Consider the following 26,180-nt stretch of genomic DNA (forward strand, 5'->3'; position numbering starts at 1 on the left):
GGGAACCAATGAGGCCAGACTAAGCAAAGGTCCTTAGCCAGCACGCGGCGAGAGTGCGGTGTCGAGGCGGCGAGGGGAGAGCATTGGCCTATTTTTTTATACACTTTTATTTAACTAGGCAAGTCCGTTAAGAACACATTCTTATTTTCAATGACGGCCTAGGAACGGTGGGTTAACTGCCTCGTTCAGGGCCAGAACAACAGATTTTCACCTTGTCAGCTTGGGGGATTCAATCTTGCAACCTTACAGTTAACTAGTCCAACGCTCTAACCACCTGCCTCTCATTGCACTCCACGAGGAGACTGCCTGTTACGCGAATGCAGTAAGCCACGGTAAGTTGCTAGCTAGCATTAAACTTCTTATAAAAAAACAATCAATCATAATCACTAGTTAACTACACATGGTTGATGATATTACTAGTTTATCTATCGTGTCCAGCATTGCATATAATCGATGCGGTGCGTATCGTTGCTCCAATGTGTACCTAACCATGAACATCAATGCCTTTCTTAAAATCAATACACAGAAGTATATATTTTTAAACCTGCATATTTAGCTTAAAGAAATCCAGGTTAGCAGGCAATATTAACCAGGTGAAATTGTGTCACTTCTCTTGCGTTCATTGCACACAGAGTCAGTGTATATGCAACAGTTTGGGCCGCCTAATTTGCCAGAATTGTACATAATTATGACATAACATTGAAGGTTGTGCAATGTAACAGGAATATTTAGACTTAGGATTGCCACGGTTCCGTATTTCACTGAAAGAATAAACGTCTTATTTTTGAGATGATAGTTTCCGGATTCTAACATATTAATGACCTAAGGCTCGTATTTCTGTGTGTCATTATGTTATAACTAAGTCTGATTTGATAGAGCAGTCTGAGCGGTGGTAGGCAGCAGCAGGCTCGTAAGCATTCATTCAAACAGCACTTTTGTGCGTTTTGCCAACAGCTCTTCGTTGTGCGTCAAGCATTGCGCTGTTTATGACTTCAGGCCTATCAACTCCTGAGATTAGGCTGGTGTAACCGTTGTGAAATGGCTAGCTAGTTAGCAGGGTGCGCGCTAATGGCGTTTCAAACGTCACTCGCTCTGAGACTTGGAGTGGTTGTTCACCTTGCTCTGCATGGGTAACGCTGCTTCGAGGGTGGCTGTTGTCGTTGTGTTCCTGGTTCGAGCCCAGGGAGGAGCGAGGAGGGGGACGGAAGCTATACTGTTACACTGGCAATACTAAAGTGCCTATAAGAACATCCAATAGTCAAAGGTTAATGATATACAAATGGTAGAGAGAGAAATAGTCCTATAATAACTACAACCTAAAACTTCTTACCTGGGAATATTGAAGACTCATGTTAAAAGGAACCACCAGCTTTCATATGTTCTCATGTTCTGAGCAAGGAATTTCAACGTTAGCTTTCTTACATGGCACATATTGCACTTTTACTTTCTTCTCCAACACTTTGTTTTTGCATTATTTAAACCAAATTGAACAGGTGTCATTATTTATTTGAGGCTAAATTGATTTTATTGATGTATTATATTAAGTTAAAATAAGTGTTCATTCAGTATTGTTGTAATTGTCATTATTACAAAAATATATATATATTCTTTTTAAATCGGCCGATCAATCATTGTGTTTAGTTTATTATGTCTTTCAGTCGTCCCTTTTGCACAACATTCCTACTGTGGAGACAAGTGTTAAAGCTTTCACTTCATTCCTTGTAAAGTCGCTGTACTGTGAGCCTAGACCAAGCAGTGTGTCATCCATCGTACCAGTCAGGCCAGGGAAGGAAGGCAACACACAGCTGGGAGGTGTCGGGGGCCAACAGTGACGTAGTGGTTTACACGGTCTGTATTCTATTTACTAACGAGCCAACCACCAGACAAGATTGATGGCATTCTGCTTCTTTGAGCAAACAAAAACATTTCTAGAGAATCCAGACAGTTATGGAATCGATGTGCATGATGCCAGTTAACCACAAGGAGCGTTGCCACATAATTGGCACGGAGGAATTGCTTGCGATGCCAGACTTTGTATTCGTTTCCAACCAACGCGAGGATGATTTGCGATCAAGTATTGTATGGAAAGGGATGTCAATGTCCACAGTGAGTGTCTCCATTTTAAATGGCATTTAGCTCATTGCATAATTTACAATTTCACTAGCCATCATAATAATATGTTAGCATTTTCCCCCTGCTGATAGGCACATTCCTATTGAATATACCTAGATACACCATAATTACAAAAGTGTGTGGACACCCCTCAAATTAATGGATTCGGGTATTTCAGCAACATCCTTGCTGACAGGTGTATAAGAATTGAGCTCACTGCAATGCAATCTCCATTGACAAACTTTGGCAGTAGAATGGCCTTACTGAAGTGCTCAGTGACTTTCAACATGGCACCGTCATAGGATGCCACCTTTCCAACAAGTCAGTTCATCAAATTTCTGCCCTGCTAGAGCTGCCCCGGTCAACTGTGTTGTTATTGTGAAGTGGAAAAGTTGTTGCTCTTAGACGTCTCAGCCGCGAAGTGGTAGGCCACACAAGTGCACAGAACGGTACCGCCGAGTGCTAAAGCATTCAGCACGTAAAAATCATCTGTGCTCGGTTGCAAACTACCACCGGAAGCAACGTCAGCACAAGAACTGTTAGTCTGGAGCTTCATGAAATATGTTTCCATGGCCGAACAGCCGCACACAAGCCTAAGAACTTGATTGGCCTGCAGAGCCCTGACCTCAACCCCATTGAACACATTTGGGATGAATTGGAATGCAGACTGTGAGCCAGGCCTAATCCCCCAACATCAGTGCCCGACCTCACTAGATGTTCCAACATCTAGTGGAAAACCTTCCCAGAAGAGTGGAGGCTGTTATAACAGGGAAGAGGGGACCAACTCCATAATAACGCCCATGATTTTGGAACGAGAAGTTTGACGAGCAGGTGTCCACATTTGGTCATGAAGTGTATTTAATTTGGCAGACGAGGAAATGCTTTAAACTGCATGCTCGCTGTACTGAGGTACTACTGAGCTACTCACAGCTAAAATAAGTCCTTGGGGTTTGATCTACCAAATCCAATTTCAGAATGTTTGAGGGCACAAAACCACAAGAAATCTACAGCAACATCATGAAATAAAATACACATTTCCTTCAGCATACTTCTCACAGGGGAAAACCCCCCAACATAAATGCAATTATACACGCTCAACGTTATGCAGCCTGCAAGACAAATAGTCAAACGATAGTTTGAACTGGACTGGGGAACAGTAACAGAGGTTTAATGAAATCACCATGGGTGTTTAATCATTTCTATATTTGTCCTCTAATACAGTATGAGCCCTGTCGTACAGGGCTCCTTTATGGCAGACAGACTTAATTTACAGCTGGTCTGCCTGCAGTAGGAGACAATCCCAAAACATTTGCATGTTATAGCAACTGTATAAATATTTACCGTGATACAGGGAGCAAGGTTGTCCCCACTGATAATGAAGACAACTTTAAGAAAATGTGATGACTTCTTGTCTTCAAGGACAAAATGTAGATAGTGTAAATGAAATTGCAGCTTTTGTATGCCACACTGGCGATGTTTCACTTTCAGTCTGTTAGTGATCAATATTTCAACAGCAGTTACATGTAATTCGCTGAAATATAATTAGCTGTGTGTGCCCCACTCCTGTTGACTGTGGAACGTGAATGCAATGTACTTAACACACTGCATGTGGTGTCAAGCAGTCAGGCCGTGTGTGTGTTGTAATGACATTTGTTTAGCCATTTCAGGAGAAAACAGCAGGCAAGACAACAGAACAAGTAGGTCATCCAAACTGCCCATCTAACTGGTGTTGATTTCAGACTCCATTACCACATTGTTAACTTTCTATTCCTGCTGTTGAGTAGACTACAGTGGCCGACCAAAAACCACAACCTAATTTCATTTCTATATCTTAAAATCTCTAATGAAACACAGCTAGACCATTATGTTGTTTGCATGTAGATTCCAGCTAGATTAGGGCCCTGGCTACAGCTCAGAGACATTCCTCTCTCTGGACCAGTCTATCTTGGTTTGCTCTGTTTCTAGCTTTCTGTTATCTAGCTTGCAAGACCACTTGATGGATTTTCAGCCGTAGCCAACTATTGAACACCTGGAGGACAGGTGAGGCAGTCGTTAGGCAGGCTCTGTTAGGGAGGAAAGATAGAGCCAAACAACCAAACCAGTCAATCAGATCAGGAAGGCGTGGATACTACTAGCTATTCAAATACACTCCAAGAACAGTAGCTCAACCAGTAGCCAACCATTTGTTTGGATTGTTTTGGACATTTGTTTAATTTGATTAGTAGATTATACAAGAGTGGTGTGTTCTTACTTTTGTCGTCTCACTGGCTCAGACTCTGTAGGGTGGATGTAGGGGGTGAGGATCTGTTTAAGTGTTTGGTCATCGGACACCCTGGGGAGAGATGGAGAGGCGAGAGAGAGGGTAAGAAAGGATTGACAGACAAAAAGCGAGTGAACAACCAACCAATCAAGTTCCAAGGAACCAACCACGAGTCAAACCGTGATGAAGATCGATGAAGTTCTTGGAGTGGTTTTAATACAGAGTGCTAACGATCTACATCACCAATCATCCTCACCATTAGAAGATACATGGGTGCTGAAAGCACTAATGTCACTCTCCAAGGATCTGGATGTTCTCTATTGCAGGTTCCAACCCCTGGACTCTTGACATCAACTGCTATTAACAGGGTTCCTGAAGACTGTTCTGGCAGAGATGCTACCGGACAAGTAGACAGGCAGGCACACACACCACTCACCTTCTCTCAGTGAACTCTGAGCTGCTCTGAGGGAACAGGAGCTGCAGGTGCCATAGGAAACGATTCTCCCTAAAGGACAAAACAGAAAGAGGGAGACATACAATAAAACATTTTCAAAATCAGCAGTTGGCAGTGGTCTGCTTGCAGATACCAGCACTCTGAGCTAAAACAATCTATTGCATTCAAGAGACATAGGAAGAGTATTTAACCCCAATGTACTTGTCAAAAATCTCATTCCAAAATCATGGGCATTAATATGGAGTTGGTCCCCCTGTTACTGTTTGATGCTATAACAGCCTCCACTCGTCTCTGAAGGCTTTCCACTAGATGTTGGAACATTTATGCCGGGACTTCCATTCAGCCACAAGAGCATTAGGGAGGTCAGACACTGGTGTCGGGCGATTAGACCTGGCTCGCAGTCTGCGTTTCAATTCATTGCAGGGGTGTTCAATGGGGTTGAGGTCAGGGCTCTGCAGGTCAATTAAGTTCTTCCAAAACGATAGACAAACACTTCCTGTATAGACCTCGCTTTATGCACGGGGGCATTGTCATGCTGAAACAGGAAAAGGCTTTACCCAAACGGTTGCCGATTCTGAAGTACAGAATCATCTACAATGTCATTGTATACTGTAGCATTAAGATTTCCCTTCCCTGGAACTACGAGGCCTAGCCCGAACCATGAAAAAACAGCCCCAGACCATTATTCCTCCTCCACCAACCTTTACAGCTGGCACTATGCATTCGGGCAGATAGCGTTGCCCTAGCATCCGCAAATCCCAGATTCGGCATAATTCATTACTCCTGAGAACGCGAGCTTTACACCACTCCAGCAGACACTTGGCTTTGAGCATGAGGATCTTAGGCATGTGTGTGGCTGCTCAGCCCGACAAACAGTTCTGGTGCGGACGTGGCTTCCATTTTGGAACTCGTAGTGAGTGTTGCAACCGAAGACAGGAGATTTATACGTGTTACGCACTTCAGAAATCGGTCCCATTCTGTGAACTTGCTCCTAGAAGTTTCCACTTCATAATAACAGCACTTCCAGTTGACCGGAGCAGCTCTAGCAGGGCAGACATTTGACAAACTGAAAGGTCCTATGATGGTGCCACATTGAAAGTCACTGAACTCTTCAGTAAGTACGTGGAGACCCCTTCAAATTGTTTATCTATGGAGATCGCATGGCTGTGTGCTCGATTTTATACACCGGTCAGCAACGGGTGTGGCTGAAATGGCAGAATCCACTAATTTGAAGCGGTGTACACATACTTGTGTGTGTGTGTGTGTGTGTGTGTGTGTGTGTGTACACACACACACACAGCTAAAAAAATAAATAAAGGTAACACTAAAATAACACATCCTAGATCTGAATGAAATATTCTTATTAAATACTTTTTTATTTACATAGTTGAATGTGCTGACAACAAAATCACAAATTATCAATGGAAATCAAATTTATCAACCCATGGAGGTCTGGATTTGGAGTCACACTCAAAATTAAAGTGGAAAACCACACAACAGGCTGATCCAACTTTGATGTAATGTCCTTAAAACAAGTCAAAATGAGGCTCAGTAGTGTGTGTGGCCTCCACGTGCCTGTATGACCTCCCTACAACGCCTGGGCATGCTCCTGATGAGGTGGCGGATGGTCTCCTGAGGGATCTCCTCCCAGACCTGGACTAAAGCATCCGCCAACTCCTGGACAGTCTGTGGTGCAACGTGGCGTTGGTGGATGGAGCGAGACCTGATGTCCCAGATGTGCTCAATTGGATTCAGGTCTGGGGAACGGGCGGGCCAGTCCATAGCATCAATGCCTTCCTCTTGCAGGAACTGCTGACACACTCCAGCCACATGAGGTCTAGCATTGTCTTGCATTAGGAGGAACCCAGGGTCAACCGCACCAGCATATGGTCTCACAAGGGGTCTGAGGATCTCATCTCGGCACCTAATGGCAGTCAGGCTCCCTCTGACGAGCACATGGAGGTCTGTGCTGCCCCCCAAAGAAATGCCACCCCACACCATGACTGACCCACCGCCAAACCGGTCATGCTGGAGGATGTTGCAGGCAGCAGAACGTTCAACACAGCGTCTCATGTCACATGTGCTCAGTGTGAACCTGCTTTCATCTGTGAAGAGCACAGGGCGCCAGTGGCGAATTTGCCAATCTTGGTGTTCTCTGGCAAATGCCAAACGTCCTGCACGGTGTTGGGCTGTAAGCACAACCCTCACCTGTGGACGTCGGGTCCTCATACCACCCTCATGGAGTCTGTTTCTGACCGTTTGAGCAGACACATGCACATTTGTGGCCTGCTGGAGGTCATTTTGCAGGGCTCTGGCAGTGCTCCTCCTTGCACAAAGGCGGTCCTGCTGCTGGGTTGTTGCCCTCCTCCGACCTCCTCCACGTTTCCCGATGTACTGACCTGTCTCCTGGTAGCGCCTCCATGCTCTGGACACTACGCTGACAGACACAGCAAACCTTCTTGCCACAGCTCGCATTGATGTGCCATCCTGGATGAGCTGCACTACCTGAGCCACTTGTGTGGGTTGTAGACTCCGTCTCATGCTACCACTAGAGTGAAAGCACCGCCAGCATTCAAAAGTGACCAAAACATCAGCCAGGAAGCATAGGAACTGAGAAGTGGTCTGTGGTCACCACCTGCAGAACCACTCCTTTATTGGGGGTGTCTTGCTAATTGCCTATAATTTCCACCTGTTGTCTATTCCATTTGCACAACAGCATGTGAAATTTATTGTCAATCAGTGTTGCTTCCTAAGTGGACAGTTTGATTTCACAGAAGTGTGATTGACTTGGAGTTACATTGTGTTGTTTAAGTGTTCCCTTTATTTTTTTGAGCAGTGTGTATATATATATATATATATATATATATATACAGTGCCTTGCGAAAGTATTCGGCCCCCTTGAACTTTGCGACCTTTTGCCACATTTCAGGCTTCAAACATAAAGATATAAAACTGTATTTTTTGTGAAGAATCAACAACAAGTGGGACACAATCATGAAGTGGAACGACATTTATTGGATATTTCAAACTTTTTTAACAAATCAAAAACTGAAAAATTGGGCGTGCAAAATTATTCAGCCCCCTTAAGTTAATACTTTGTAGCGCCACCTTTTGCTGCGATTATAGCTGTAAATCGCTTGGGGTATGTCTCTATCAGTTTTGCACATCGAGAGACTGAAATTTTTTCCCATTCCTCCTTGCAAAACAGCTCGAGCTCAGTGAGGTTGGATGGAGAGCATTTGTGAACAGCAGTTTTCAGTTCTTTCCACAGATTCTCGATTGGATTCAGGTCTGGACTTTGACTTGGCCATTCTAACACCTGGATATGTTTATTTTTGAACCATTCCATTGTAGATTTTGCTTTATGTTTTGGATCATTGTCTTGTTGGAAGACAAATCTCCGTCCCAGTCTCAGGTCTTTTGCAGACTCCATCAGGTTTTCTTCCAGAATGGTCCTGTATTTGGCTCCATCCATCTTTCCATCAATTTTAACCATCTTCCCTGTCCCTGCTGAAGAAAAGCAGGCCCAAACCATGATGCTGCCACCACCATGTTTGACAGTGGGGATGGTGTGTTCAGGATGATGAGCTGTGTCGCTTTTACGCCAAACATAACGTTTTGCATTGTTGCCAAAAAGTTCAATTTTGGTTTCATCTGACCAGAGCACCTTCTTCCACGTGTTTGGTGTGTCTCCCAGGTGGCTTGTGGCAAACTTTAAACGACACTTTTTATGGATATCTTTAAGAAATGGCTTTCTTCTTGCCACTCTTCCATAAAAGGCCAGATTTGTGCAATATACGACTGATTGTTGTCCTATGGACAGAGTCTCCCACCTCAGCTGTAGATCTCTGCAGTTCATCCAGAGTGATCATGGGCCTCTTGGCTGCATCTCTGATCAGTCTTCTCCTTGTATGAGCTGAAAGTTTAGAGGGACGGCCAGGTCTTGGTAGATTTGCAGTGGTCTGATACTCCTTCCTTTTCAATATTATCGCTTGCACAGTGCTCCTTGGGATGTTTAAAGCTTGGGAAATCTTTTTGTATCCAAATCCGGCTTTAAACTTCTTCACAACAGTATCTCGGACCTGCCTGGTGTGTTCCTTGTTCTTCATGATGCTCTCTGCGCTTTTAACGGACCTCTGAGACTATCACAGTGCAGGTGCATTTATACGGAGACTTGATTACACACAGGTGGATTGTATTTATCATCATTAGTCATTTAGGTCAACATTGGATCATTCAGAGATCCTCACTGAACTTCTGGAGAGAGTTTGCTGCATTGAAAGTAAAGGGGCTGAATAATTTTGCACGCCCAATTTTCCAGTTTTTGATTTGTTAAGAAAGTTTGAAATATCCAATAAATGTCGTTCCACTTCATGATTGTGTCCCACTTGTTGTTGATTCTTCACAAAGAAATACAGTTTTATATATTTATGTTTGAAGCCTGAAATGTAGCAAAAGGTCGCAAAGTTCAAGGGATCCGAATACTTTCGCAAGGCACTGTATGTATATGTATATGTGTATGGTATGTGTATGTATATATAGAGAGTATATATATAGAGAGTTAGTATGTCAACCAAAAGAAAAACAATTTAATTGTGAGGAGCAAGTTATTTCTTCCCCATAAAGTATCTTTTCTTTTTCATTTGAATCCAGAAATGTAGGGCAATACAACTTTTTACATGTAGTCCGCCATAAAACTTGACTAATTCAAAATGGAGATGGCCTCAATGGCACTATCAATGCTCTCACAGATGCCATAATAGGACAGATACAATGTCTATGGTCCAATCTCTGGGGTGCAAAACACAGAGATAGAGAGATAGATGGGGATAGGTGGAGGGTTGAAAAAATGAGAAGTGTGCAGAACTGGCAGAACATCCAATGAAAATGTGCTTATGAGTTTCCACTTGATGTGGGCAGAAGGGGAAGTTGGGGGGAAAGCAGGCAGCAGTGGGGGTTGGTTGGGCTGGGTGTGAGGGGGGGGAAGCAAGAAGTAGTGGGGGTTGGTTGGGGAGAGTTTGAGGGGATTCCCTATGCAGGTGCAGAGCTATTCCATCCCCCACTAGGCTGCTGAGGAATTTATGAGTGTTTGCTTGGTCTTGGCAGAGACTGGGCTTGGTGGAAGGGGGGGTGGTAAGTCAGAGGAGGAACACCAGGTGTTTGGGCATTGTTCTGCATTGACGGTGAAAGGAAACTATTTTATCTGATGGAAAAAGGGATGGGCCGGGCAATGTAGGTGCGAGCATGCACCTCAGGCTGTGTCAGGATTGCATACAGGAATATGTGGTATCATTCACTCACGGTCAGTCATAAAAGTGAAGGTGGCACAGAGAAACTCAACAAGCATTTTCCATACAGACAAAAAATGGGCAGATGGTGGAATGATGACATGTCAAGTTGAGTAAGACTAGCTTGTGTTTACATACTGCCTGACTGCCCAGTGAGAGCATGGCATAGGTCTTCTGTCTCCCTGCTTGACTGTCTGTCGGCCTGTCTCCCTGCTTGACTGTCTGTCGGCCTGTCTCCGTTTGCAGTAATAAGTCAAGTTCATCAAGAAATGTCCAATTGAAACCCCATTCAACTTGCATTCCTGCTTACCATCCAGCCATGGCGTCTATGCAAGAGGAATACCCATGTAAGAATGCTGTTCATTGACTACAACTCAGCATTCAACACCATAGTACCCTCCAATCTTATCATTAAGGTTGAGGCCCTGGGTCTCAACCACAGGCCGCCCCCAGGTGGTGAAGGTAGAAAACAACATCTCCACTTTGCTGATCCTCAACACTGGGGCCACACAGTACTCCCTGTTCCCCCATGACCATGCACACCAACGCAATCATCAAGTTTGCAGACAACACAACAGTAGTGGGCTTGATTACAATCAACACCGAGACAGCCTACAAGGTGGTGGTGAAGGCCCTCGGAGTGTGGTGTCAGGAAAACAACCTCTCACTCAAAGTCAACAAAACAAAAAGGAGATGATCGTGGACTTCAGGAAACAGCAAAGGGAGCACCCCCTATCCACATCGACGGGACAGCAGTGGAGAAGGTGGAAAGTTAAGTTCCTCAACATACACATCACGGACAAACTGAAATGGTCCACCCACACAGACAATGTCGATGTGGTTAGACTGCAAACTCTCCTTCCAGACTCACATTAAGCATCTCCAATCCAAAATTAAATCTAGAATTGGCTTCCTATATCGCAACAAAGCATCCTTCACTCACACCGCCAAACATACCCTTGTAAAACTGACCCTCGACTTTGGTGATGTCATCTATAACATAGCCTCCAACACTCTACTCAACAAACTGGATGCAGTCTATCACAGTGCCATCCGTTTTGTCACCAAAGCCCCATACACTACCCACCATTGTGACCTGTACGCTCTTGTTGGTTGGCCCTCGCGTCATACTCGTCGCCAAACCCACTCCAGGTTATCTACAAGTCTTGCTAGGTAGAGCCCCACCTTATCTCAGCTCACTGGTCACCATAGCAGCACCCACTCGTAGCACTCGCTCCAGCAGGTATATCTATCTCACTGGTCATCCCCAAAGCCAATTCCTCCTTTGGGCGTCTTTCCTTCCAGTTCTCTGCTGCCAATGACTGGAACGAACCGCAACAATCTATGAAGCTGGAGACTCATAACTCCCTCACTAGCTTTAATCACCAGCTGTCAGAGCAGCTCAGAGATCACTGCACCTGTACATAGCCCCTTTATCTACCTACCTCATCCCCATACAGTATTTATTTTGCTCCTTTGCACCCCAGTATCTCTACTTGCACATTCATCTTCTGCACATCTACCATTCCAGTGTTTAATTACTATATTGTAATTACTTTGCCACCATGGCCTATTTATTGCGTTAACTCCCTTATCTTACCTCATTTACACTCACTGTATATAGACTGTTTTCTTTTGTTCTACTGTATTATTGACTGTTTTGTTTATTCCACGTGTAACTATGTTGTTGTATGTGTCGAATTGCTATGCTTTATCTTGGCCAGATCGCAGTTGCAAATGAGAACTTGTTCTCAACTAGCCTACCTGGTTAAATAAAGGTGAAATAAAACATGTAATAAATGTGGTGAAGGCGCAACAGCGCCTCCTCAACTTGGCTTGTCACCTAAAACCCAGACAAACTTTTACAGATACACAACTGATAGCATCCTGTTGGGCTGTATCACTGCCTGGTACAGTAACTGCACCACCCAAAACCACAAGACTCTACGGAGGGTGGTGCAGTCTGCACAACGCATCACAGGGGGCAAACTACCTGCCTTCCAGGACACCTACAGCACCCGATGTCACAGGAAGGCCAAAAAGATTGTCAAGGACAACAACCAACTGAGCCATTGCCTGTTCATCCTGCTACCATCCAGAAGCGAGGTCAGTACAGGTGCATCAAAGCTGGGACCGAGAGACTGAAAAACAGCTTCTATCTCAAGGCCATCAGACTGTTAAACAGCCATCACTAACACAGAGAGGCTGCTGCATACATAACGTCATTGATCACTAGTCACTTTAATAATGTTTGCATATATTTATATGTACATATTCTTATTCCATCCCTTTAGATGTGTGTATTAGGTAGATGTGGAATTGTTAGATTACTTGTTAGATATTACTGCACTGTCGGAACTAGAAGCACAAGCATTTCGCTACACTCGCATTAACATCTGCTACCCATGTGTATGTGACCAATACAATCCACCTGCCCAACACTAACACAAAAAAAAAAAGACCGATAACTTCTAGTTGGACTCGTTGTTGCTAAGGCCAAATCCGGGTTCCTACAAATCTCTCGTTGCTTTCAACAACCCAGTGGGGAATGGCTTGGAAGAAGGGGAATCAAGCATCACATTTCTGAACTCTGCAGCAGAACAGCTTGTGATCAATGTGGTTTTGAAGACTCTGGAAGTAATATTGTGTGCTCTACATTCATTATCATTTTTTTTGCTTGTCTGGAGGACAAAATGTTGAACTCCAACAACCTAAAAACCTCAGAGCCCTGGAAATAACATGGTGTTTCAAATTGTGTGTGTGTAAATTACTAAAATGGTGTGTAAGCGAACGCACGCAGAGCCTAGTGCAGAAGTGGGCTCCTATCATTCGTAAGCAGGTCCTCTCTCATCAATCTCAAGTGGCCAGTCTTATTCTCTCCAGTCATATCACTGGGCAGCACTACGACAACACTTATCAAGCACAAACTTATGGCAACCACAGTTCCAAGGTCTCAATGTCTAAGTTATGTTGCCATGACAAACTATTATTATTAAAAAGGTTCTATATTTAGTACTGTATAACAAACAAGAGCCTAACAACTGGCTTCCATAATATGAAAACATATGGAAGCCTTGAGGCGCTGACGCATAACAAATACCATATCTACCAACGCAGTGACCTCACACACTGTAATCATTTCACAAATAAAGCGCTGAGATGGAGGGTAAATGCAGATAGAAGAATATTATACAACTGATAGAAGTCAGCATCAGTATGTGTGCCCAAACAAACTGCCAACAAGGATTCCACAATCACAATACGTTGATCAAACACCTGGGTTGCAGTTAAACGAATGACCTAATGGCTGGCTCGATAGCTGGTTATCAGGCACCTGTGAGCTGCTACACATGATGTGTATGGCTGCTATACCCCCTTGCATGAAATTGTTTTCAAGACTCTGGGGGGAATGGGGTGGCAATGGAATTATAGGGTTCAAAATGCAGAAACACAGCCATCGCAGACAGAATATCATTGCATTGCCATTTCAGAAGGTGACTTCAGCTCCCACAAATAAAAGGGAAACTAGATACAGCACCAATTCTGATCAATTTGATGTTATTTTAATGGACGACAAAAAAAGCAATTTTCTTTTAAAACAAGAACGTTTCGAAGTGACCCCAAACTTTTGAATGTGTGTATGTAACACACACACGGAGTCCCCAACCAGAACTCGTGCTCTGCCTAGAAGGCCAGCATCCCGGAGTCGTCTCTTCACCGTTGGCGTTGAGACTGGTGTTTTGCAGGTACAATTTAATGAAGCTGCCAGTTGAGGACTTGTGAGGCGTCTGTTTCTCAAACTAGACACTAATGTACTTGTCCTCTTGCTCAGTTGTGCACCGTGTCCTCCCAACTCCTTTCTATTCTGGTTAGAGACAGTTTGCGCTGTTCTGTGAAGGGAGTAGTACACAGCTTTGTGTGAGGTCTTCAGTTTCTTGGCAATTTCTCACATGGAATAGCCTTCATTTCTCAGAACAAGAATAGATTGACGAGTTTCAGGAGAAAGGTCTTTGTTTCTGGCCATTTTGAGCCTGTAATCGAACCCACAAGTACTGATGCTCCAGATACTCAACTAGTCTAAAGGCGGAGAGTTTTATTGCTTCTTTAAAATCAGCACACGTTTTCAGCTGTGCTAACAATTGCAAAAGGGTTTTCTAATGATCAATTAGCCTTTTAAAATGATAAACTTGGATCTAGCTACAATAGTCATTAACAACATCTACACTATTTCTGATCAATTTGATGTTACTTTAATGAACACATTTTTTTTTGCTTTTCTTTCAAAAACAAGGAAATGTCTAAGGGACCCCAAACTTTTGAACGGTTGTGTGTGTGTGTGTGTGTGTGCATTGCTAGTAAGTAACAGTTGTCTTCCATCCAGAAAAGTAAAACAAAGGGGAAGAAAGACGATAAACACTAGTATTCAAGCGGACTCTTCAACAGAGAAAAGAAAACATGACTTCAGAAGATAAGAGAACAAAACTTTAACAAGCTTCTTCTTGAGAGAAGAGAACAAAACATTGCTAACAGGAGGCCACCAAACATTTCCAAACCACACTTCAATACAAATTATTACATAAAAAAATGAACTGATCTGTTCGCAAGCCAGTGAAGCCACCAATAAATCAGCTAACTTTTGAACAAGAGTATAGGGTGAGTTCCAAACGGCACTATTCCCAAACAATTACATATGTGTACCACTGGTTGATTTGGTTTTAAAAGTATTGCAGGCCTGTCATTTCTAGTTCAACACTTTTAGTGTACCCTTAACCTGCTTTGACATCAGTCACCAGGGAGAGGCAGGCAGGTGCACGCACACCAGCGCATGTGGCTGTGCACACACCTTAGCCCAGGATAAAAGCCTCTATAGCTGGCCGCTAATTAGGATTCCCTCTCTCTGGCTGTGTGTATGTGTGTGTGTAAGGACTGCCTCTCTCTGGCTGTGTGTGTAATGATGGCCTCTCTCTGGCAGCGTGTGCGTAGCATGAATATGTCGCTAAACATCTGCAGTCACAGTGCTCCAACATCTGCTTATTATATAATGCACCAAGTAAATTCTCAAACCCATTTTCTCCTGCTGCTGTCGTTTAGTCGACAGCCTTAGTCCCTGTCTAGTCGACAGCCTTAGTCCCTGTCTAGTCGACAGCCTTAGTCCCTGTCTAGTCGACAGCCTTAGTCCCTGTCTAGTCGACAGCCTTAGTCCCAGTCCCTGTCTAGTCGACAGCCTTAGTCCCAGTCCCTGTCTAGTCGACAGCCTTAGTCCCAGTCCCTGTCTAGTCGACAGCCTTAGTCCCAGTCCCTGTCTAGTCGACAGCCTTAGTCCCAGTCCCTGTCTAGTCGACAGCCTTAGTCCCAGTCCCTGTCTAGTCGACAGCCTTAGTCCCAGTCCCTGTCTAGTCGACAGCCTTAGTCCCAGTCCCTGTCTAGTCGACAGCCTTAGTCCCAGTCCCTGTCTAGTCGACAGCCTTAGTCCCAGTCCCTGTCTAGTCGACAGCCTTAGTCCCAGTCCCTGTCTAGTCGACAGCCTTAGTCCCAGTCCCTGTCTAGTCGACAGCCTTAGTCCCAGTCCCTGTCTAGTCGACAGCCTTAGTCCCAGTCCCTGTCTAGTCGACAGCCTTAGTCCCAGTCCCTGTCTAGTCGACAGCCTTAGTCCCAGTCCCTGTCTAGTCGACAGCCTTAGTCCCAGTCCCTGTCTAGTCGACAGCCTTAGTCCCAGTCCCTGTCTAGTCGACAGCCTTAGTCCCAGTCCCTGTCTAGTCGACAGCCTTAGTCCCAGTCCCTGTCTAGTCGACAGCCTTAGTCCCAGTCTCTGTTTAGTCGATCCCCTTAGTCACAGTTTGTTTAGTCGATACCCTTAGGTTATTTCCTATCCCTAGAGAATCCTCATCTGTCTCTTCCTTGAAAACTCCCAAGATAGGATAACTTTATGCACACTGGCTGCATGATATTTAGGATGTAACCACTAACCATAAGCATTTATTTATCAGTAATTTAATTTATATGTATTTAACCCTAAATTATAAATGAACCCCCCCCAGTGTTACATCCAAATGTAAAACCAGATACTACGCTATGTCTTCCTGGAAGAGAAAGGAGCCTGGCTACTCTGCTCCCCTTACATAATGCGGTCTTACCTTCTGGCAATAATGCACAAATTAGAACTACAAAACACCAGAGAGACAGACTGGCCTGAGGGGAATTATATTCAGAATGGAAAAGAGTGGACTGGCTAACATTAACTTTGTTCAGCGACAGCTTTGATTAACATTACAGAGGTTCTGTTTTTTTTAGTTAACTTGTGGGTTAAATGTTTGTTTCCTTCCATGTGGGGTGGAGCGAGAGAGAGAGAGAGGGGAAATAGCAGAACGGTATCCCTTCAGGAAAAGTTGTCAAATATGGAAAGACGGGACCACCTGCAGCACAGCAGGAAATCCAGGAAAATGGAAAAGGAACGAGAAATGGAGGGAATGGGGAACAAAGGAAAACATGTCTGGGATTAGGGCTATGGCAGGTCTCACACTCATGAGTGGTGGGGTAAGCAGGTTGCTATAGAAACACACCAAGTCCAGTGAAACATCACAAGTTGGAAATGATGATGCCCCCAGAGAGGCCAGGACATATGGACAGGGTTGGTTTAGCCTACATAGCCGGTCAGAAGGCCACAGGCAGCAATACATTACTCCACAACAGTGACTAATCAAATGTTGCTTCAAGTCTTTGTCCAACATGTCCAAAATTTGCCTGAGCTAACACACACACACACACAAGCCGTAAGGCCTTCTCAAGACTAAACAGCACATGCCAGGTATACAGAGTTGAGTAGTGCCTTCATAAACATGCAGAGGACTGATGCCCCACAGATACAATAACAGTTGTTTTTAATGTATGTGAGGAATTGTGAAAACTTAAGAGCGCCATCCTGTGGCAGAAAAACACTTCTGATCTCAACACGAGGATCCTCAACCACCTTACTGAACATAGAAGTTGTTTTTAAACTTTGCTATAAATAGAGTCGAGTGCTAGTATGGGTTTTGGATTTAAGTCAAAGAGCCACCTGAATGTTTAGAGGTCCTCTTAAAGAGGGGACGCAAACATTGCCTTTCTTCGCTGAGCAAAAAACAACTGTTATAAAACACTTTAGTATGTTGTATCCTACAGAACATGGCCCTGATGTCTAAGAGGAACCTACTTCTTGAGACAGATGGTGGAGTTCTCTCTGCTCTTGGTGAATGTGTTGGGAAGGAACCTCAACGTGATGTTCAGCCTCCTCGCCTGGGCTGTCAGTCTCTTAGCCTGGAGAGCGAGCGAGAGGGAAGAGCAAGCGAGAGAGCAAGGACATTACATAAACAAACATCTGCTCGTAACTACCTGGTTAAGCAACTGGTTAAGCAACTGGTTGATTGACAACAAAAAAAATCTACAAAAATAGGAAGGACACTAGAAACGGCTGTTCTTGGCTCAGAACCTAATCACCCAAGAACTCATTCTCCTCACCTTGATTTTAAAGGATACCCCTTTACTTATTAATACTTGGATAGCACCATAATGACTAGAGGTCGACTGATTATGATTTTTCAACGCCGATACCGATTATTGGAGGACCAAAAAATGCTGATACCGATTAATCGGCCGATTTTATTTATAATAATGACAATTACAACAATACTGAATGAACACTTATTTTAACTTAATATAATACATCAATAAAATCAATTTAGCTTCAAATAAATAATCAAACATGTTCAATTTGGTTTAAATAATGTAAAAACAAAGTGTTAGAGAAGAAAGCAAAAGTGCAATATGTGCCATGTAAAAAAGCTAACGTTTAAAGTTCCTTGCTCAGAACATATGAAAGCTGGTGGTTCCTTTTAACACGAGTCTTCAATATTCCCAGGTAAGAAGTTTTAGGTTGTAGTTATTATAGGACTTATAGGACTATTTCTCTCTATATCATTTGTATTTCATATACCTTTGACTATTGGATGTTCTTATAGGCACTTTAGTATTGCCAGTATAGCTTCCGTCCATCTCCTCGCTCCAGGAACATCGACAGTCACCCTCAAAGCATCGTTGCCCATCGCTCCACAAAAGCCGCGGCCCTTGCAAAGCAAGGCGAACAACTACTTCAAGGTCTCAGAGCGAGTGACGTCACCGGTTGAAACGCTATTAGCGCGCACCCCGCTAACTAGCTAGACATTTCACATCGGTTACACTAGCCAAATCTCGGGAGTTGATAGGCTTGAAGTCATAAACAGCACAATGCTTGAAGCACAGCGAAGAACTGCTGGCAAATGCACGAAAGTGCTGTTTGAATGAATGCTTACGAGCCTGCTGCTGCCTACCACCGCTCAGAATGCTCTATCAAATCATAGACTTAATTATAACACACAGAAATACGAGCCTTAGGTCATTAATATGATCAAATCCGGAAACTATCATTTCGAAAACAAGACGTTTATTCTTTCAGTGAAATACGGAACCGTTTCCGTATTTTACCTAACGGGTGGCAATCCTAAGTCTAAATATTCCTGTTACATTGCACAACCGTCAATGTTATGTAAAAATTACGTAAAAGTCTGGCAAATTAGTTCGCAACGAGCCAGGCGGCCAAAACTGTTGCATATACCCTGACTCTGCGTGCAATGTACGCAAGAGAAGTGACACAATTTCCCTAGTTAATATTGCCTGCTAACCTGGATTTCTTTAAACTAAATATGCAGGTATATACTATAAAATATATATATAAAATATATACTTCTGTGTATTGATTTTAAGGCAGGCATTGATGTTTACGGTTAGGTACATTCATGCAACGATTGTGCTTTTTTCGCAAATGCGCTTTTGTTAAATCATCCCCCGTTTGGCGAAGTTGGCTGTCTTTGTTAGGAAGAAATAGTCTTCACACAGTTCGCAACGAGCCAGGTGGCCCAAACTGCTGCATATACCCTGACTCTGTTGCACAGAACGCAAGAAAAGTGACAATTTCCCGTGTTAAAATAAATTCATGTTAGCAGGCAATATTAACTAAATATGCAGGTTTAAAAATATACACTTGTGTATTGATTTTAAGAAAGGCGTTTATGTTTATGGTTAGGTACACATTGGTGCTTTTTCACGAATGCGCTCGTTAAATCACCCGTTTGGCGAAGTATGCTATGATTCAATGATTAATCGATGCAGTGCCTGTTAATTTTACTCAACGCAGGACAAGCTAGATAAACTAGTAATATCATCAACCATGTGTAGTTAACTTCTCTAGGGTAGGGGGCAGCATTTGGAATTTTGGATGAAATGCATACCCAAATTAAATTGCCTTCTACTCAGGCCCAGGAGATAGGATATGCATATAATTGGTCGATTTGGTTAGAAAACACTTTAAAGTTTCCAAAACTGTTAAAATAGTATCTGAGTATAACAGAACTGATTTGGCAGGTGAAAACCTAAGAAAAATCCATTCAGGAAGTAGGATTTTGTTTTGTTGTCATTTTCTATTCAATGCCATTACAGTATCCATTGACTTAGGACTCAAATTGCAGTTCCTATGCCTTCCACTAGATGTCAACAGTCTTTATAAATTGTTTCAGGCTTGTATTCTGAAAAATTAGGGAGTAAAAGCAGTCTGAATGAGTGGACCCTGCAGTGTCACAGAGCTTTTTCATGTGCGCGACCGAGAGAGTGCCTTTCTTGTTTACTTTTTATATTGACAGCGTTATTGTCCGGTTGAAATATTATCGATTATTTAGGCTAAAAACAACCTGAGGATTAAATATAAACATCGTTTGACATGTTTCTATGAACTTTACGGATACAATTAGGATTTTTTTGTCTGCCTGTTGTGACTGCGTTTGAGCCTGTGGATTACTGAAGAAAACGCTAACAAAACTGAGGTTTTTGGATATAAAGAGACTTTATCGAACAAGGTGGGACGCTAGCGTCTCTTTGTATGTGATATTAGACCATTACATGTAGAAGGTTCTGGAAGGCCACAGCCCAGATAGACATTCACATTCCTTGCCAGACATTCACATTCCTTGCCAGACATTCACATTACCTGCCAGACATTCACATTACCTGTCAGACAGACAGACTTTCCCCGCTATTTCGCTAAGAAGTATCATTCTTATTTTATTGATAGATTTGTGACCACTGAACCAGACCGAAGCAAAAACACATTACCTCAAGCCATTATAAAATGCTGCATGTAATAGTCTTAAATGAATCCAGGTAAGGACTGGGCTGGCAGACTGAGTCGCTCCCTGAAAGTGCCATTTTCAATTAATGTCTGTGGTTATGGGTTCCAGCTCTGCTCAAACCACAGTTACCTGAAGAGCCATGGAGGCACAGAGAGAAAACCCAAAACCACACAATTTAAATCATATAAAGAATTCATTTCCAAAAAAGATTTTGTGAGGCAAGTTAAAAATGCTCTAGGGTGCTCCAAGAAACACAAAGATATTATAAAAATAGAAATCAACATTGCGGTTTAGACAAGCATAACACTCTCCAAGTCTTTCTGGTGTGAGCCCGATAGAAGGAATCATCATCCTACTCAGTCACCCCGCCAGTCCCACTGTCAAACTTGTGGTTGATGTGAGTTTCTCCCTCACCATGTAGAGTTGTCTGATATAAATATATCACAAATTCAATCAATTAAATGAGAGGTGGTGGATGAATGACTTACTCTAAAGTTAACAGGAGGGCCGCGGACCAGGGAATCTCTGTTGGCGCTGTCTGCCAGCCTCCCCGTGTCCTCAAGGAACCTGTAGTCTAGCAGGGCCACAAAGGAGACCACAGTTACACACAATTCAATGAATCTTTGTTTAGTCAGGATAGTCCATTCACTCAGCAACAATCATTGCTTTCCAGGAAGTCATGCCATCCACAAACCTTTGACCATTACAAACGCATGCATGCGCACACACACACAGCAGAGGGAGTGTCTCACCGCTGAGTAGGTTCATCTCATCCATCTTGGACAGGGCCACAAAGGCAGTCTTATCTCGAACTCCACTGCATCCTGACTCCTCTTTGTGCTTCTTCACACAGGGCAAGCTAGGTTAAAAATAAAAAAAATAAGAGGACATTTTTAAATAACATTTTATCAAAGTTTGCTCTTCTGGTACAGTCAGCACTAGAACTATAGCGAGAAAAGAAGCTGTGTAGAGGTTTTGGTTCATCCATGAACACAACATACTGACACAGTACTGACACTGTATGTCCAAGGACAAAGCATCCATTTAGGCACATTGTAGAATACAAACTCTGCAATTTTCTTAATAAAGTGGCTACTTAGAACTGCAGAGCAGAACCACGTCTTTCACTATGGGTAGAGTTGCATCATGGTAGCAGAAGACTGGGGATGGAAGGATGGAGAACAGAAGACTGGGGATGGAGAACAGAATACTGGGGATGGAGAACAGAAGACTGGGGATGGAAGGATGGAGAACAGAAGACTGGGGATGGAAGGATGGAGAATAGAAGACTGGGGATAGAAGGATGGAGAACAGAAGACTGGGGATGGAGAACAGAAGACTGGGGATGGAAGGATGGAGAACAGAAGACTGGGGATAGAAGGATGGAGAACAGAAGACTGGGGATAGAAGGCAGAATGACATAGAGGCATAAATCAGACTGGAGATGTCTCACTGCATGCTGGGAAATGTATGTGTGCCACTGAAGGAAGACCCTTCTCTTCCTCTCCTCTGACAGATTGAAATCCCCTGCGTCGGTTTCACCTGAGACTCACTGTGTGCGGAGTGATTGGGTAAGGGAACTATAAACGAGTTAGGCCTATAACTGGTTGACACCAGCTAGTTTATATTATTACTAACTCCAAGGCCTATAACTGGTTGACACCAGCTAGTTTATATTATTACTAACTCCAAGGCCTATAACTGGTTGACACCAGCTAGTTTATATTATTACTAACTCCAAGGCCTATAACTGGTTGACACCAGCTAGTTTATATTATTACTAACTCCAAGGCCTATAACTGGTTGACACCAGCTAGTTTATATTATTACTAACTCCAAGGTCCACAAATGTACACTTATTATTTGACCTAAGCTAATCCAAGCTATACCTCCGGTGATCAGGGCAATACATACACCAGTGCAGTAATGTTTTGAAAGAATAGATACTAACCAACACGTGTGAAAGGTGTTTTGCAGTCAGTCATATTCTTCAAGGCTTAAAACACTCATTAATTTCAACCAGCCCAAATGTGCCCTTTCATCCATCCCATCCATGGTATTTATTTGTTAGGGACCACATACAAACACACAAGTATGTGGACACCCGTTCAAATTAGTGGGTTTGGCTAAATCAGCCACAGAGGTGTATAAAATTGAGCCCCCAGCCATGCAATCTTTATAGACAAACACTGGCAGTAGAGTGGCCTTACTGAAGAGCTCAGTGACTTTCAACGTTGCACCGTAATAGGATGCCACCTTCCCAAGTCAGTTTGTCAAATTTCTGCCCTGCTAGAGCTGCCCCGGTTAACTGTAAGTCCTATTAAACTCAGCAAAAAAAAAAAAAAGTCCCCTTTTCAGGGCCCTGTCTTTCAAAGACAAGTCGTAAAAATCCAAATAACGTCACAGATATTCATTGTAAAGGGTTTAACACTGTTTCCCATGCTTGTTCAATGAACAATGAACATGCACCTGTGGAACGGACGTTAAGACACTAACAGCTTACAGACGGTAGGCAATTAAAGGTCACAGTTATGAAAACTTAGGACACTAAAAAGAGGCCTTTCTACTGACTCTGAAAAACACCAAAAGAAAGATGCCCAGGGTCCCTGCTCATCTGCGTGAACGTGCCTTAGGCATGCTGCAAGGAAGCATGAGTACTGCAGATGTGGCCAGGGCAATAAATTGCAATTCCCACATACTCTTTTTGATAAGGGTGTGTAACAGAGTAATAACCATATTGAACTAACATGCTTTAAGACAGTGCTACAGGGAGACAGGACGGACAGCTGATCGTCCTCACAGTGGCAGACCACGTGTAACACCTGCACAGGATCGGTACATCCGAATTTCACACCTGCGGGACAGGTACAGGATGGAAACAACTGCCTGAGTTACAGGAAAGCACAATCCCTCCATCAGTGCTCAGACTGCCCACAATAGGCTGAGAGAGGCTTGGCTTGTAGGACTGAGGGCTTGTAGGCCTGTTGTAAGGCAGGTCCTCACCAGACATCACCGGCAACAACGTTGCCTATGGGCACAAACCCACAGCTCAGCCGCAAAGTGCTCAGCTCAGCCGCAAAGTGGAATGACACGCATGCTCACAGAACGGGCCCGCTGAGTGCTGAAGCGCATAAAAATCGTCTGTCCTCGTTTGCAACACTCACTACTAAGTTCCAAACTGCCTCTGGAAGCAATGTCAGCACAATAACTATTTGTCAGGAGCCTCATGAAATTGGTTTCCATGGCCGAGCAGCCGCACACAAGCCTAAGATCACCATGTGCAATGCCAAGCGTTGAGTGGTGTAAAGCTTGCGGCCATTAGACTCTGGAGCAGTGGAAACACGTTCTCTGGAGTGATGAATCACGCTTCACTATCTGGCAGTCCGACAGACGAATCTGGGTTTGGCAGATGCCAGGAGAATGCTACCTGCCCGAATGTATAGTGCTAACTAAAGTTTGGTGGAGGAGGAATAATGTTCTGCGGCTGTTTTTCCATGGTTCGGGCTAGGCCCCTTAGTTTCGCTGAAGGGAAATCTTAATGCTATAGCATACAATGACATTCTAGACGATTCTGCAATGACATTCTAGATGATTCTGCGCTTCCAACAGGCCCTTCCCTGTTTCAGCGGGATAATGCCCCTTTGCACAAAGCAATGTCCATACAGAAATCTAGTGGAAAGCCTTCCCAGAAGAGTGGAGGCTGTTATAAGCAGCATATTGGGGGACCAACTCCATATTAGTGCCCATGATCTTGGAATGAGATGTTCAACAGGTTGGTGTCCACATATGTAGTGTAGCTAATTTGAATCTGTAGTCCCATTTTCATCCGTGGTAGGACTGCAGACTCTAAATGAAAACATCCATAATAATGTCAAGGGATCTTGGTGTGGTTCTCTCGAGGGCCTTGTTTATTTAATGAACAGTTAGGATGTGATCCAAACACAGACATTCACAAGTCACAATCCATTTCAGACACTTGCTGACAGAGGTACTTGGCAGGGGTCTTTCAGACCATCTCCACAAATTATTTGGGGAATGTCAAACGCTGCCCACAACAATGGGGAGGCATTTGAGAAATGTGCAAATACCTCTAAATCTTATTGAGATGTGAGAAGGAGCCATTTTGATAGTGCCATTCAGGCTGAGATTGAAAGCTGAAAGGTATTTCTTAGTAGGCTTCACTTGCTTTCTGGTACTTGGATTTGATAGCTTCATACCACAGCTGAGATGAATCACCTGGACATGTCCATCTTTCAAAAACACTGATACAATTGTCTTACTTGCACATACCTACACAGAGAGCACTCAAGAATAGCCTACCTTCACATTTTTGTTACATAGCCTAGGCCTAATCAAAGGATTTTCAGCTTTACTCTCATCTTGGCTGTAGAAGGGTTACCCACTCAATTTCTGACCTTGGAGGAGGTGCAGTCTAGCCCACCACCAAATCTTAAAACATGTATTTTAAACACTGACCTTGTTATAAAACACCTGGGGAGATGGGTTCAGCCCCAAATGGCACCATTTCCCCTATATAGTAAACTACCTTTGACCAGGGCTGATTTGCAGTACTTTTGACCAGAGCCTGAGTAGTGCAATAGACCTATAGGGGAAAATGGGCCAATTGGGGGACACGCAGCCATAGTCTTATAAACAGCTTGAGTTTTAAGGAGACGAGAAGAAAGGACACAAGGAATATAGAATTGAGAGCTTTGTTAGGGTTGCTTCAATTCGAAAACAGCAAATAATATTCCATCACATATGATATGGTAAGGGCTATAGTGTATAACACAGAACCTCACAGCTTCCATTGTCTTTCCTATCAGTGCACATGAATTAAAGGGAGAGCAAGTCACTTTATACTATTGAGATGCACAAGATGTCTCTCCTCTTACCTGCACGAGTGTTTGAGGCAGCCGGGACATCTATAATTCGCCACTTCAGAGCCACACACACCACAACTGTAGGAAATAAATGATAAATCATGTTCAACAAACACTCGACATCGCCAGACTCTTAAGGGGCGTGGACATCACAGCACGTGGTAACCCATGTGCTTTCCTGATAGCTTGTTATTTTAGCTACAAATATAACCTGCCACAATTATTTTACATACATTCAGAGACATAGCAAGGTAAGATAGTAGTAATCACTATGGCTAGGTAAGCTAGCTTGCTGTGTTATTGAGCTAGACACCATCTAGCCCACCAAGAGTTAGCTTAGCAAGCTAGCTGCCTTCTTACTTTGCCAGGGATAGTTTTATTTTGTTTCCTTTGAGTTCGTCTCCCAGACGGTCATTCTCGACGTGGCTTTCAGCAGCTGCGACTGTATCCACCGAAGGCAGCATACTTGTACACATTTCTAGAAATTACTCTCGAAGCTCTGTTTCAATCAAAGCAGTCTGAAGTTTACCGTCTTCCGCTATACGTGGAGAAAAATATGTGACGGATGTATTCCGGTTTGTCTTGACAATGCACAAAAGCGCCCCCTGGTGTTGGTATTCGTGTAATATAGGACATTTGATGCGTGGAAGATCCCCCCTCTATCATGTGCTGCATGTCAGTCTGTCAGTCAGCCTCTCTCTCTTACTCTGTGTGTAGGCCCATGTACATCAATAAGAGCTGTGTTGTTCTGAGGACTGAAGCTGACCATTATAAAACTAAAGCCTTTCCAACCCACACTGACCAGGCCCAGGAGAGATGAGCTGATGTCTAATGAAAAGAAATTAACAAAATATGCATTGTTTTTCTTGTATCTTTGTTTGGAGGAGACAAAAGCAACAGTATCAAAGTTGGGTCAAACAGGAGCAAACATCTGAATCCAAACTGTTCTTAGTATCTAGCTCAAGAGAAGTCAGCCATTTTGTTTCTCGT

General features: G+C 43.5%; 1 protein-coding gene across 1 annotated transcript in view; it reads right to left on the minus strand.

Moving 5' to 3' along the window:
* The window catches only part of znhit6 (zinc finger HIT-type containing 6), a 47,402-nt gene extending 21,578 nt beyond the window's left edge, over window positions 1–25,824 (minus strand). Inside the window, exons 1-7 of the mRNA XM_021604591.3 lie at window positions 25,551–25,824; window positions 25,203–25,268; window positions 21,060–21,166; window positions 20,796–20,881; window positions 17,304–17,407; window positions 4,809–4,877; window positions 4,364–4,444 (exon numbers count right to left, since the gene is read on the minus strand). Of these exons, the coding sequence (XP_021460266.3) occupies window positions 4,364–4,444; window positions 4,809–4,877; window positions 17,304–17,407; window positions 20,796–20,881; window positions 21,060–21,166; window positions 25,203–25,268; window positions 25,551–25,666 (629 nt within the window). The 5' untranslated portion in view covers window positions 25,667–25,824. The remainder of the gene's footprint in view (window positions 1–4,363; window positions 4,445–4,808; window positions 4,878–17,303; window positions 17,408–20,795; window positions 20,882–21,059; window positions 21,167–25,202; window positions 25,269–25,550) is intronic.
* Between the last annotated feature and the right edge of the window lie 356 nt (window positions 25,825–26,180).

The sequence above is a fragment of the Oncorhynchus mykiss genome, chromosome 5 (assembly GCF_057628025.1).
Source record: "Oncorhynchus mykiss isolate SJ-2025 chromosome 5, ASM5762802v1, whole genome shotgun sequence".
Taxonomy (NCBI): domain Eukaryota; kingdom Metazoa; phylum Chordata; class Actinopteri; order Salmoniformes; family Salmonidae; genus Oncorhynchus; species Oncorhynchus mykiss.